We start from the raw sequence: 12500 nt of genomic DNA, 5'->3' as shown, positions 1-12500 counted from the left end.
AGCTATTTTATCTATCTTAGGTCTTACGGGAACTTATTCTTGTCGAGGGTTTCACATGTATGTATATAATGGGTTGCTTAAATCAAACCACACGCACGCGTATGCACACACACACACACACACACACACACACACACAGGTACCGCAGCGATATTGAAATTATTTCAGCCCTGGGCAGGATTCGAACCAGGTACCGCCGGGACCGCCATACTGACAGTCTGGGACTCTACCAACCGCGCCACCGAGTCGTGTATTCACCTCGGATCTGCTGCTGTCTCGAGAGACTGCAGCAGATCCGAGGTGAATACACGACTCGGTGGCGCGGTTGGTAGAGTCCCAGACTGTCAGTATGGCGGTACCGGCGGTACCTGGTTCGAATCCTGCCCAGGGCTGAAATAATTTCAATATCGCTGCGCTTCGAGTCGTTACTCCAACTCTCGTGGGTAGGGAGTTGGGGGGGGGTGCGTGTAGGTCATAGCATCACCCATAGATCGGTCATACGAGCTCTGAGCTCTCTTCCGGGAGGGAAATAGCTGTCCAACAAGTGATCCAAAGACCAAGGAGGTGAATCACACATACACACTAACACGCACACACGCTCTCTCTCTCTCTCACACACACACACAAAATATTCATTGTCCTTTTCATCCCCTCGCGGATAAAGGGTCATCCCTGTCTCACGACACACCGCTCGAGTCAAAAGCCGAGGTAGCGGGACCAACGCCGGACAAACAGAGCTAGTTTACTCCTACTACCCTTATCCACTCCAATAAAAAAAAATACTGAGCACACAAGAACATCCTCTCGAGCCACAGCATTCCTACATTCATTTACAACCACTCCATTCCTTACTCGACAGACACCCCTCTTAAATCGAATACCCTTTTCACCCCCGTCCATCTTATTCTAGGTCTTTCATATTCACTCCATCTGTCCCGCTTTTCTTACCTGGTCCTGCTAGTCTTTCCTCATGCATTCCTTCCCTATGCCTTAACTATCTCATGAGTTTTTTATTCACCCCATCCGACGATCTTCTCCCATCTCAGTCTTTTGCCTCACCTCCACATTTCTCACTGTATCCATCCTTCCAATATACCATACTCCTCAAATGTTTAATTTCAAACACGATTTTGCTTCAGACTCCAATTCTCTCTTTCATACAAAACCATGGGTACGTGATTACTCATCCATCCCCCAAAAGGGGCGCCCATAGACATTTTTATAGGGGATGTAAGAGTTTGTGGGGGGGGGGGGCAAAATTAGCACACGTGCGCGCGCGCACACACACACATGATACAAGATTTTTATCAAGATACAGATTTCATATTGGCCGCATAGGCATATACATTATCTACATGTTACATTTTCATCAGCCATACATTGATATTCTATAAATTGAACTTTTAACGAAATGCGTGACGACCGGCAGTCTCAAACACACCCTAGATTTCTAGGGGTGGGTGGAAGACAACTGCCCCCACCCCCACTGCGGACGCCCATGAACCTATTTCTCATAACACTTTTCATCCCTCCACACTCTTGTCTCCTTTATCCTGCCGTTCACCTCCATCTCCACTCCTGCATGCAACCCTAAATACTCCACTTCCTCCAGCCGCCCTTCAACCTCACATCCAACCCGCCACTATCCCTTTTACCTATATTTACTCTCAACTTTCTTTCCTCACACGTTACCCCACACAGCCTCAGACATTTTGTGACTTGTGACCCAGACAGAGGAACATGACGTCACTACCAAGCTCTGCTTATAGTCATTGCAAGAAATGATCACAAACGGCGCACGGACAGGAATACATTTGCCTTTGTCCATAAGGAAATCTCACCTATAGATATCCTCTGGACGCGATGAGATTTGGCCTGAGGATTAGTGGCTTAAAGACCAAGCCAGCGCGCCAGGATAGAGCACTCCACCTGGATCAACTTCATGAACCTCCGGTTTGGTGAATGTTACAAGTTCTGCCGTTTAAGGTATACAAAAAAAAAAAAAAAAAAAAAAAAAAAAAACGTAGAAGTATCCGTGAACGGTGGCACTCATCCCATGAGGGTGTGGAATTACCCCCCCGACTCAATAAAATCACCTGGCGGCAGCCAGAGCACATCACCAATAGCAATAAAAGGCATAGTCCAAAATGGGTTTCACAGGACTTATAATGTTTTAGGGACTTTAGCAATACCCCTTATAGACCAGTCACACGGCAATCTTTCACGACGCAAAATTAATCTCGCTTTAAAAAAAGAATGGTGGTCACTTCTGCTACTGCCCTCTCTCTTTAAATCACTCTCCTATGACTTCGCCTCTTCGGTGCGATATTGTCCCCAGAGAAGCGCTGGTTAAATATGACAAACAGTTAGTATACTAGGCACAAATCAGCGTGTTATCTGATAAAAAAAAAAATGGTGTGACCCAGACCATAGTCTTAGAGAGAGAGAGAGAGAGAGAGAGAGAGAGAGAGAGAGAGAGAGAGAGAGAGAGAGAGAGAGAGAGAGAGAGAGAGAGAGAGAGAGAGAGAGAGAGAGAGAGAGAGAGAGAGAGAGAGAGAGAGAGAGAGAGAGAGAGAGAGAGAGAGAAGAGAGAGAGAGAAGAGAGAGAGAGAAGAGAGAGAGAGAAGAGAGAGAGAGAGAGAGAGAGAGAGAGAGAGAGAGAGAGAGAGAGAGAGAGAGAGAGAGAGAGAGAGAGAGAGAGAGAGAGAGAGAGAGAGAGAGAGAGAGAGAGAGAGAGAGAGAGAGAGAGAGAGAGAGAGAGAGAGAGAGAGAGAGAGGAGAGAGAGAGGAAGAGAGAGAGAGAGAGAGAGAGAGAGAGAGAGAGAGAGAGAGAGAGAGAGAGAGAGAGAGAGAGAGAGAGAGAGAGAGAGAGAGAGAGAAAAAGCGTTGTCAAGGGCCAGGAAGCAAGCAGACGAAGGTTGCATCGACAAGGTCGAGAGACCTTGAGGGAAGGTGATTCCAAGATATATGAAATGTGAGAGACAAAAATGGAGTGGAAAAAGGATGTTTCGAGGAAGACTTTAAGTAGTGTGGGACGAAGAGGACCAGAGGGAGCAGGAAAAGTAGTGAATGGTGGAATAGAGGTGAAGGCAGTGGTGACATGAAATGACCATATTATGATTGACTGCAAAGAAGAAACGAGGAAGTATATGAGAGGTATAAGAGTAAGTCATTGAATCCATTTCCCTCGGTCTCTTGCAGGAAACCCACACCTCCTAGGTACATGGCAACAGCCAATGGATTGGTCTACAAGTCACAAAGGAAGTAATATGTTTTCTGGGTATAGATAGGAAGCGCAACAGGAGTTTGTTGGTGTCCTCCGTTTTATTCATCTATTTATTTATTCATATTTTTTTTTTAAGAATTACAATGCTTGGATGTTATAAGGTTAAAGATAACTACACCAATATCTTTTTCATTCTCCACTTTAGCTCCAGGTCAGTAACAATGCAGCAAGGCCCTGCTATGGAGGTGCTGTGTCTTGCTGCACTGCCTCTGACCCAGGCAAGAAGGTAAGATAAAAGTAAATGGATGATGGATAGAAGTGGGATGGATGCATGCTTTGGCTGGCTACATCCTTTATAAGGGAGGAAGAAGCCCCTTGGTATATAGACAGATTTTGGAGTGATGATGGTGGCAGGTTGGACATGTTTGAAGGGGAAATAGATGGAGGAAGTGAAGAGCTTTAAGTACTTGAGGTCACATGTGGCAGTGAATGGAAGAATGTATGTGGGGGTGAATTAGCATGGAGGAGGCAAGTAAATGTCTTGGTGGAATGAAAAGTATGAGTAGGTATCCCTGGACGAATCCTAATAGATTGTATGAAGGACTGACTGTACCCAAAGAGAAGACTTGGAATTAAGGGATGCAGATGAGGTAATTGAGAAGTATGGAAGGTGTTATAAGGATGGTAGTGAGAAATGTAGGCAAGGCAGTGGTGGAAAGAGCTGTTAGATAGGGTAGATTAGAATGCCATGGAGGTTTGGACATATGGAAAGAATAAGGGAAAGATTAGCAAAAGGAGAGCAAAAAGCAGGTGGATGAAGTGAACTGGAGGGGAAGACCGAAAGTAAGATGCATGGATGGATTAATAGAGAAGTGAATTCACCTGGAATTTCTCTCATGCAATAAAGGAAGTAGTGATGTGGCCAGAAAGAATGTTCTTGTGTGCTCCATAATTCTCTTTTGGAGTGGTGGTTAGTTGCATGCATGAATGCGGTTTTATGCTTGTGAAAGAAGAAAATTGAAGATAAATGTGGGTAAAAGTAAGGTGATGAGATGTACAAGGGGTGAAAGTGGCAGTAGACTGGAAGTGAACATTAAGGGAGAGTGACTGGAGGAAGTGGATAGTTTTAGATACTTGGGTGCAAATGTGACAGGAAAGGGTGGAGTGGAGGTCGAGAGAGAATGTAGATTGAAAGAAGCGAGTAAATGCCTTGGTGGATTAAAGTGTAATGAGGAATAGACATTTGGGAATGGATGCTAAGAGACTGTATGAAGGAGTGATTGTGCCAATAGCACTGTATGGGGCAGAAACATGGAACATAAGAGAAAGAGAGCAGGAGTTTGAATGTGTTTGAGATGAGGTGTCTGAGAAGTATGATGGGGGTTACTAGGCTGGTTAGAGTGAGAAATGAGGAGGTAAGGAGAACAGGGGTGGTAAGGGAGTTGGGAGATAGGGTTGATGAAAGAGTATTAGGATGGTTTGGACACATGGAAAGAATGAGTGAAGAGACTAGTAAAAGAGGTATGGAAGGCAGATGTGGAGGGAGTGAACACAAGTGGCCGTCCTAGGATGAGATGAATGGATGGGGTGAAGGGGGCTTTGGGGAAGAGGGGAATGTCTATTGAGGAAGGACGGGGGAGGACAGAAGACGGGTGAATGGAGAATGGTTGTATATGGATGATGCTGTGATGCATGAGGTGGAATGGGTGGGGGGATGGGGGGTGAGGTAGTATATTTGAGAAAAATTTGATGCAGCCCGAAGGGATTTCTCCCCATCTTCTCTTTTTCTGCATGGGGGGATGGAGAGGGGGTGGTCACCAATTTAATGAAGCGGCCTTGCTGTGGATGTGCTGTGTCTTGCAACACTGCCTCTAACCCATGGCAGTGGACAAGGTGCAGGGATGACCCGTCATCCAGGAGGTGCTAAGATAAGGTGGAGGGTGGAGTGTATTTAGGGATGGAATGGGTGGGAATGGTTTTTTGCCAGGGATATATCATGTTGCCATGGTTTTTCAATATGTACATGGATGGGGTGGTGCAGGAGGTGAAAGCAAGGGTAATGGGCAGGGTATTGGAGATGGTTAAAGAAAATGGAGGAGAGTGGGAGGTAAGCCAGTTGTTTGCTGATGACACTGCACCAGTGGCAGGATCAGAAGGGGCAATAAGGAAGTTAGGGTTGGAGTTTGGGAAGGTGTGCAAGAGGAGAATGTTGAAGGTAAGTGTGGGTAAAAGGTGATGAGATGGCAGCCATTTGGAAATATTAAAGGAAAGAGGCTGGAGAAAGTAGATAGCTTCAGATACTTGGAGTCACATGTGGCAGGAAAGGGAGGAGTGAAGGTGGAAGTAGACTGTAGACTGAGGAAAAAATAACATAAAAGAGGAAGAATTTAAATGTGTTTGAGATGAAATGTCTGAAAGTATGGTAGGGGTTACATGGTTGGAGAGTGAGAAATGAGGTGGTGAGGAGAGTGGGGGTGGAAAAGGAAATGGGAGATAGGGTTGATGAAAAAATACTGGGATAGCTTAGACACATGGAAAGAAAGAGTGAAGAAAGATTTGTAAAAGAGATGTGGAAGGCAGAGGTGGATGGAGTTAACAGGAGGGGACAGCTGAGGATGAGATGAATGGATGGGGTAAAAGGGGTGTTGCGCAAGAGGGGGGTGTCTTTTGAGGAAGAAAGGGAGAAGGCAGAAGATAGGGGAGAGTGAAGAATGGTTATGTATGGATGATACTGTGATACATGGGAGTGGATGGTGGATTGTGTTAGGGAGTGGTTATGTGTAAATATTTTGATGCAGCCCGAAGGGATTTCTCCCCATTTTCAATGTTACTGCATGAGGGGACAGAGATGGGAGGGGGTTCGCCAATGAAATGAAGCAGCCTTGAGCCTTGCTGTGAATGTGCTGTGTCTTGCTGCATTGCTTCTGACCCAGAGTGATGGGTGAGATGCAGGGAGGGGTGGTGAATGTGGGTGGAGTTGTGCTTTTTGATTTTAGCTACCTTCCTTATAAGAGGGAAAAAGCCTTTGGTACAGTCCTATTATGTTACTACAGTGCTGCTTTTTATTGGGATAGTAATGAGAGTTTAGCTTTGCCAAATACAAAATCCAATGTCATGGAAGAGAAACAACATTTAAACAAATAAATTTAATTATCAGGGGGTACCACAATGCAAAAATGCATTCAAAGTCCATCTTACAAATGTAGAATGCCTGAAATAAAGTGGCATATAATCACTATCACCACTATAAAGAAAAGTAAAAATAATAATGGTTGCCTCAAGTTTCACCAACTGGAAACCCACAGTCCCACTGTGGCTGGTACCAGGTCCCTCCCATAGATCTCTCTGGGAAGAGAATTTGGGCTACTGTGTGTTGTATCCATGAAGGACAGTTTCCATGTACCAGCTTAGAGAAGTAGGAAGGGAGCAATTGCTGGTTGTCAGCTCTTCTTGGGTGAAAATGGAAGAAAATCAGTTGAAGTTGACAGAGGCCCTTCTGGAGACTTTGGGGTGGCATCTCCAGATGGAGGTGAGGGTGTTGATGGGTTTAAGATAGGTGGCAGAAACTAATTTCTTCCATCCATCTCACTGGTATCTAGCATTGGTCTTATAAATGAAATATACATTGCTGGCATCACTAAACACTTCAGGTTGATATATATCTGCTAGTGATACACTAAATCATAACCAAAATGAGGCCCAAGTGTCTAGCACCCATTCTAGGTTGAGACAAATCTGGGCCACCATTGTACACAAACTTAATCACTGTCACTCCCTCCTCCAGAGTTTGCTGGTGATGCAGATTGAGATCTTGCTGGTGATCTGGAAGCTGAGCGAGAACCAGAGCGTGATCTAGGTGAACCAGATCTCGACTTGACTGGTGAACGGCTGACTGACCGAGACCCACTTCTTGAACGAGAACGACTCCTTGAACCAGAGCGGCTTCGAGCTGACCCACTGCGACTCCCTGACCTCGACCGTGATCTTGACCGTGAGCCTGAACGGGATCGTGAACGAGACCCTGAGCCACTTCTGGAGCCAGATCTAGACCTAGACCTAGATCTAGATCTAGATCTGGATCTGGATCTGGATCTGGACCTTGACCTTGAAGCATTGGATCCAGAGTCTGAAGCGAGTCTACGTCTCTTGCCACCACCACCACCACCACCATCGCTCTCAGAACCACTTGCAATTTTAAGCCTTTCATTGTCAGAGTCATCACTAGAATCCGAAATGGTAGCCTTTGACACAATGCGACCTTTCTGCTTGCTAGAAAGTCCTTGTTCACTCTGCTTCTTTATACGTCCCTTTCCACGTTTGGGTTCATCATCATCACTTCCTGCATTCTTCTTCTTCCTGCCTCGCTTTTTGGCACTGAAAAATTAATGTAACAAGTAAATAAAATGTTGAAGAAGTGAAGAAAAATAATCATTTTGAAGTGTAGAACCCTGAAAAAACATTATCCTTATTTTTGTAACTTCAGACCCCCCAGAACAAGTGGAAATGGGCACTAGTGACAAAGTGAGTTGAAAGGTTCACAGAATTAAGTAATGGCCTGCTCTATGAGCAGGAGACATAACAGGAAGGAGTGAAAGTTATTTGAGAGATGGGATCAAAGGGATAAGGATGTTCTTCCCCAAGTCTAGCAACTTGCTGTGCAGAAAATGAAGCTTAAAATAGAATAAAATGACGCTTATTTAGCAATCATGAGGTGCTAGTGGGTATGTGAGGATGCCAGTGTTGGCATCCTGATTATATATTTTTTGTAGTTGTACATGAATTACTCCCAGATTCTGTGAACTGGTTTGGTCATGTTTTCTATGTTTACTATTACTCTGAGTAAAAGAGAATGAGTAATACAACAGTGATTTCATATTGCAAGTAGTGTGATGTATCATACATATGTAGCCAATACTGTGTGCAAGAATTTGACTTGTACTGAAGTGGTTAGAAGGGCCACAGAAACATCCTTACCCAGGTTCCGAAGGATCCTTCTTCTTGCGTCCTCTCTTCTTCTTGGATCTTGGCTCCCCTGAGTCCTCTGGTCCACTGCCAGGTCCTGAACCATCTGATAGGATTTCAGCATCTCTCTTGCGTCCACGCCCTCCTTTGCTACGTGAGGGTTCTGGAGCTTCTTGGATGATTGTGGCATTCTTCATCTTAACCTTGTATTCTTCACGAGCCTTCATCTGCAAGTGCAAAGAAAAAACATAAGTCTTTTGTAACATGTGTGCACACGCACACACACACACACAGCAAGGGCCACTGGACTGGTTCACAAATCACTCAAGGGAGAAATACTGTATTGTCTACTTTAGCTGAAAACAGGGCTGTGCAGGCATTGTGTCTATTGTGTCTGTTTCAGTACTGGATGGTGGCTTTACCAGTTGTGCTAGTTCTTGGGTGGGAGTGTTTTTATGCCTTTCCCTTTTTGGCTACCTCCCTTGGAAGGGGGAAAAAGCCTTGGTATATGTACGTATGTATGCTAGTTCTTGGTTGGACTGATGTCTAGATGTGGACACACCAAAACAATCCTAATTGAACAACTGTCCATATTAAAAGGGGGCTGGCAGAGACGAAGCACAAACCCACATCACAGGCAAAATACATCCAAATCATCCTTCCAATCTCAGCACTTCTATGATGAAAGTTTGTCCATTGCCTGCCATGCTGCTTGGGTCAAAGGCAATGCAGCATGGCACAGCTCTTCTACAGCAAGACCCAATATGTAAACACCAACCCACATGCACTGTGGTAGGAAACAGGGATGACTCTTCATCCATGAGGTGTTAAGATGGAAGGGACAATGAATGGCATCTGGATGGGTGTAAGTTTTAAATTGGCAACCCCCTTGTAAGAAGGAAAAGGCCCTTTGGTAAAAATGTACATATATGAAAACACACATATACATAAGTGAGGAGAATGAGGAGCTACTGTAGATGTTAAAGGAACAAATTCCTTACCTTAGCCTCCACCTCCAACTTCTTCAATTCTTCCAGCTTCTTCCTCTCTTCGATGACCTTCTGCCTCAGGGCAAGTCTCTCCTCCTCCTGTTTTCTCCTGAGGGCCTTCTCTTCATCATCCTGCCTTCTTGCACGAGCCACATGGTACTGTGCTTGAGAGAGGAGATCACGGCACTGACTAGCCTCTGCCATTGCTGCACCCAAGTCATACTTCAATCTATCTCCATTCACACTTAGATGCTGGAAGTACCTGTCACCAAAAGGATTACAAGAAATTTAAGTATATTGGTCAATTTTAACTGCAATACTCCATCCAAACTATTCCATACTCTATACAGACAACTACTTTTTTCAACATCTTTCACATCTATCTTTATTAATTTTCTATTTCATCTTATGGTGTCTGTTCATTTATTCACATACTAAGAGGCTTTCAATCTCTGTGTTTGTGTCTATCATATATTATGCCCAAAAATCATACCAAATACCTACTTCTGTGCAAGTGTTAGCTCATGTACTGAGGCCAATACAGTCTTGAGATTGGATTTTTCATCACGGAGTACTTGCATGGCAAGTCGTTGCAGGACGAGGGCAAGGTTGTACAGGATTACTGTATCGTGTGGGGCTACATGCCTTGCCTAGAAGACAATGAAAACATGGAATAAATACTTTTGTTACCCAAGCTGGGTAACATGGAAAAAACATAAATACATACATATACCAAAGGCTTTTTCCCCCCCTTACACTGGGGGTAGCCAAAAAGAAAAAGGCACAGAAACCACTCCCACCCATTCCATTCCCTACATATTCCACTCCCCTCCACCCTCCCTCTCATCTTGGCACCTCCTGGATGACAGGTCATCCCTGCATCCTGTCCACTGCCCTGGGTCAGAAGCAGTGTCGCAAGACACAGCACATCCACAGCAAGGCCGCTTCTTAAAATCGGCGACCCCCCCCCCCCCCCTCTCTATCCCCTCATGCAGAAAAGGAGAAGGCGGGGAGAAATCCCTTCGGGCTGCATCAAATTTTTTCTCATACATACTTCCTCACCCCCCATCCCCCACCCACTCTCCCTCATGCATCACAGCATCATCCATACACAACCCTTCTCCAGTCACCCCTATCTTCTGTCCTCTCCCGTCCTTCCTTAACAGACATTCCTCTCTTTTGTAATACCCTTTTCACCCAATCCATCCATCTAATCCCAGGACACCCCCTCATATTCACTCCTTCTACCTCTGCCTTCCACACCTCTTTTACTAATCTTTCTTCACTCATTCTTCCCATGTGTCCAAACCATCCTAATACTCTTTCATCAAAACATCTCCCAGCTCCCTTTCCACCCCTGTTCTCCTCCTCACCTCCTCATTTCTCACTCTATCTAGCCTAGTAACCCCTATCATACTTCTCAGACATTTCATCTCAAACACATTCAAACTCCTTCTCTCTTCCTCTCTTATGTTCCATGTTTCTGCCCCATACAGTGCTGTTGGCACAATCACTCCTTCATATAACCTCCTCTTAGCATCCATTCCCAGATGTCTATGTCTCATTACACATTTTAATCCACCAAGGCATTTACTCGCTTCTCTCAATCTACATTCTACCTCCACCCCCACTCCTCCCTTTCCTACCACATTTGCACCCAAGTATCTAAAACTAACCACTTCCTCTAGTCTCTCACCCTTGATGCTCACTTCCAGCCTGCTGTTACTCTCCCCTTGTACATCTCATCACCTTAATTTTGCCCACATTTATCTTCTGCTTCTGTCACTCTCTCCCCTTGTACATCTCATCACCTTAATTTTACCCACATTTATCTTCAGATTCCTTCTTTCACACACCTTCTCAAACTCTCTCAATAACTTCCTCAATCCCTCCTCTGATCCTGCAACAAACGCAGTGTCATTAGTAAACAACAACTGGCTTATTTCCCACTTGTCTCCATTTTCTTTAACCATCTCCAACCCCTGACCCACTACCCTTGCATTCACCTCTCACACCACCCCATTCATGTATAGATTGAACAGCCAGGGCGACATAACACATCCCTGACGAAGTCCCACCTTTACTTCAAACCATTCACTCTCTCCATTTCTAATCCGTACACAAGCTCTACTACTCTCATAAAAACTCTTGACTGCTCTTAACAGCTTTCCTCCTATCCCATATATCTGCAGTACCTCCCACAGTGCCTTCCTGTCTACCCTGTCGTGAGCCTTTTTCAGATCCATAAAAGCTCAAAAAACATCCTTAACTTTTCCTATAGCTTTCTCACATATCTGTCTTACCACAAAAATCTGATCTACACAACCCCTACCTGTCCTAAAACCCCACTGTTCCTCACCAATTACACCCTCTGTTCCTTTCCTAATCCTCTCAATCAAGATCCTCCCATAAGCCTTCCCAACTACACTCAACAAGCTGATCCTTCTGAAACTACTACACTCACACTTGTCCCCCTTTCCCTTGTAAAGCGGAATGATACAGGCACTCCTCCAGCACTCTACCCTCTCTTAAACAAACATTAAATAACATCACCAGCCAGTCCACCATAACTGTACCTCCTTCAGACATTCTGCATGGCATCCATCCAACCCAGGTGCCTTACCTGCTCTCATCATCTTAACAGGTACTTTCACTTCATCTTTCCCTATTTCTCCTCCATTTTCCTCACTCATCACAGTCATTTTCTTAGTGCTTCCCACTGCAACTACCTTTCCCTCCCTATCCTCCTTCACATTTAGCAACTCCCTAAAATACTCTGCCCATCTTTCTCTCACTGCCGTCTCTTCCATTATCATTTCTCCATCTGCACCTTTAACCTTTTCTTCTCTACTTGATTCGCCTCCTCTTCCTCTATTAATTTCTTTCCAAAACATCTTTTTATTACTTTCAAAATTTTCTGTCATACTCTTACCCCATTTCACATCTGCTCTCCTCTTTGCTTCCTTTATCTTATGCTTAACTTCCCTTCTCTTTACTTTGTACCTCTCATATGATTCCCTCGTCCTAATTTGTAGCCAATCTATGAATACCTGCTTCTTCTCTTCTACACCCTTCTTTGTTTCCTCATCCCACCGCTCACTACCCTTCCTTGTATTTCCTCCCGCCCTCCTTGTTCCACACACCATCTTTGCACACCTTATGACTCCCTCTTTGAACCATCCCCCTTCCTCCTCCACTCCTAGTTCTACTCTATCCTTCACTCTCTCCCACTCAGCTTCTTATACTCATTCTCCTTTTCTTTCTCATTTAAGCAGTTCACTCTAAGTACCTCCCTACCTTCTGCCCCTTTTCCTCTTCCTCCA

The 12500-nt window shown here is 44.8% G+C and overlaps 1 protein-coding gene across 1 annotated transcript in view; it reads right to left on the bottom strand.

Moving 5' to 3' along the window:
* Positions 1-6357: 6357 nt before the first annotated feature.
* Positions 6358-12500, bottom strand: part of Ctr9 (RNA polymerase-associated protein Ctr9) — a 40227-nt gene continuing 34084 nt past the window's right edge. The window contains exons 15-18 of the mRNA XM_076176978.1: positions 9682-9827; positions 9190-9439; positions 8201-8415; positions 6358-7600 (exon numbers count right to left, since the gene is read on the bottom strand). Of these exons, the coding sequence (XP_076033093.1) occupies positions 6985-7600; positions 8201-8415; positions 9190-9439; positions 9682-9827 (1227 nt within the window). The 3' untranslated portion in view covers positions 6358-6984. The remainder of the gene's footprint in view (positions 7601-8200; positions 8416-9189; positions 9440-9681; positions 9828-12500) is intronic.

The sequence above is a fragment of the Oratosquilla oratoria genome, chromosome 3, assembly GCF_046742065.1.
Source record: "Oratosquilla oratoria isolate Oo_2021 chromosome 3, ASM4674206v1, whole genome shotgun sequence".
Taxonomy (NCBI): Eukaryota; Metazoa; Arthropoda; class Malacostraca; order Stomatopoda; family Squillidae; genus Oratosquilla; species Oratosquilla oratoria.
Note: the sequence above shows the minus strand (reverse complement) of the source record. Positions and strands in the feature narration are given on the sequence as shown.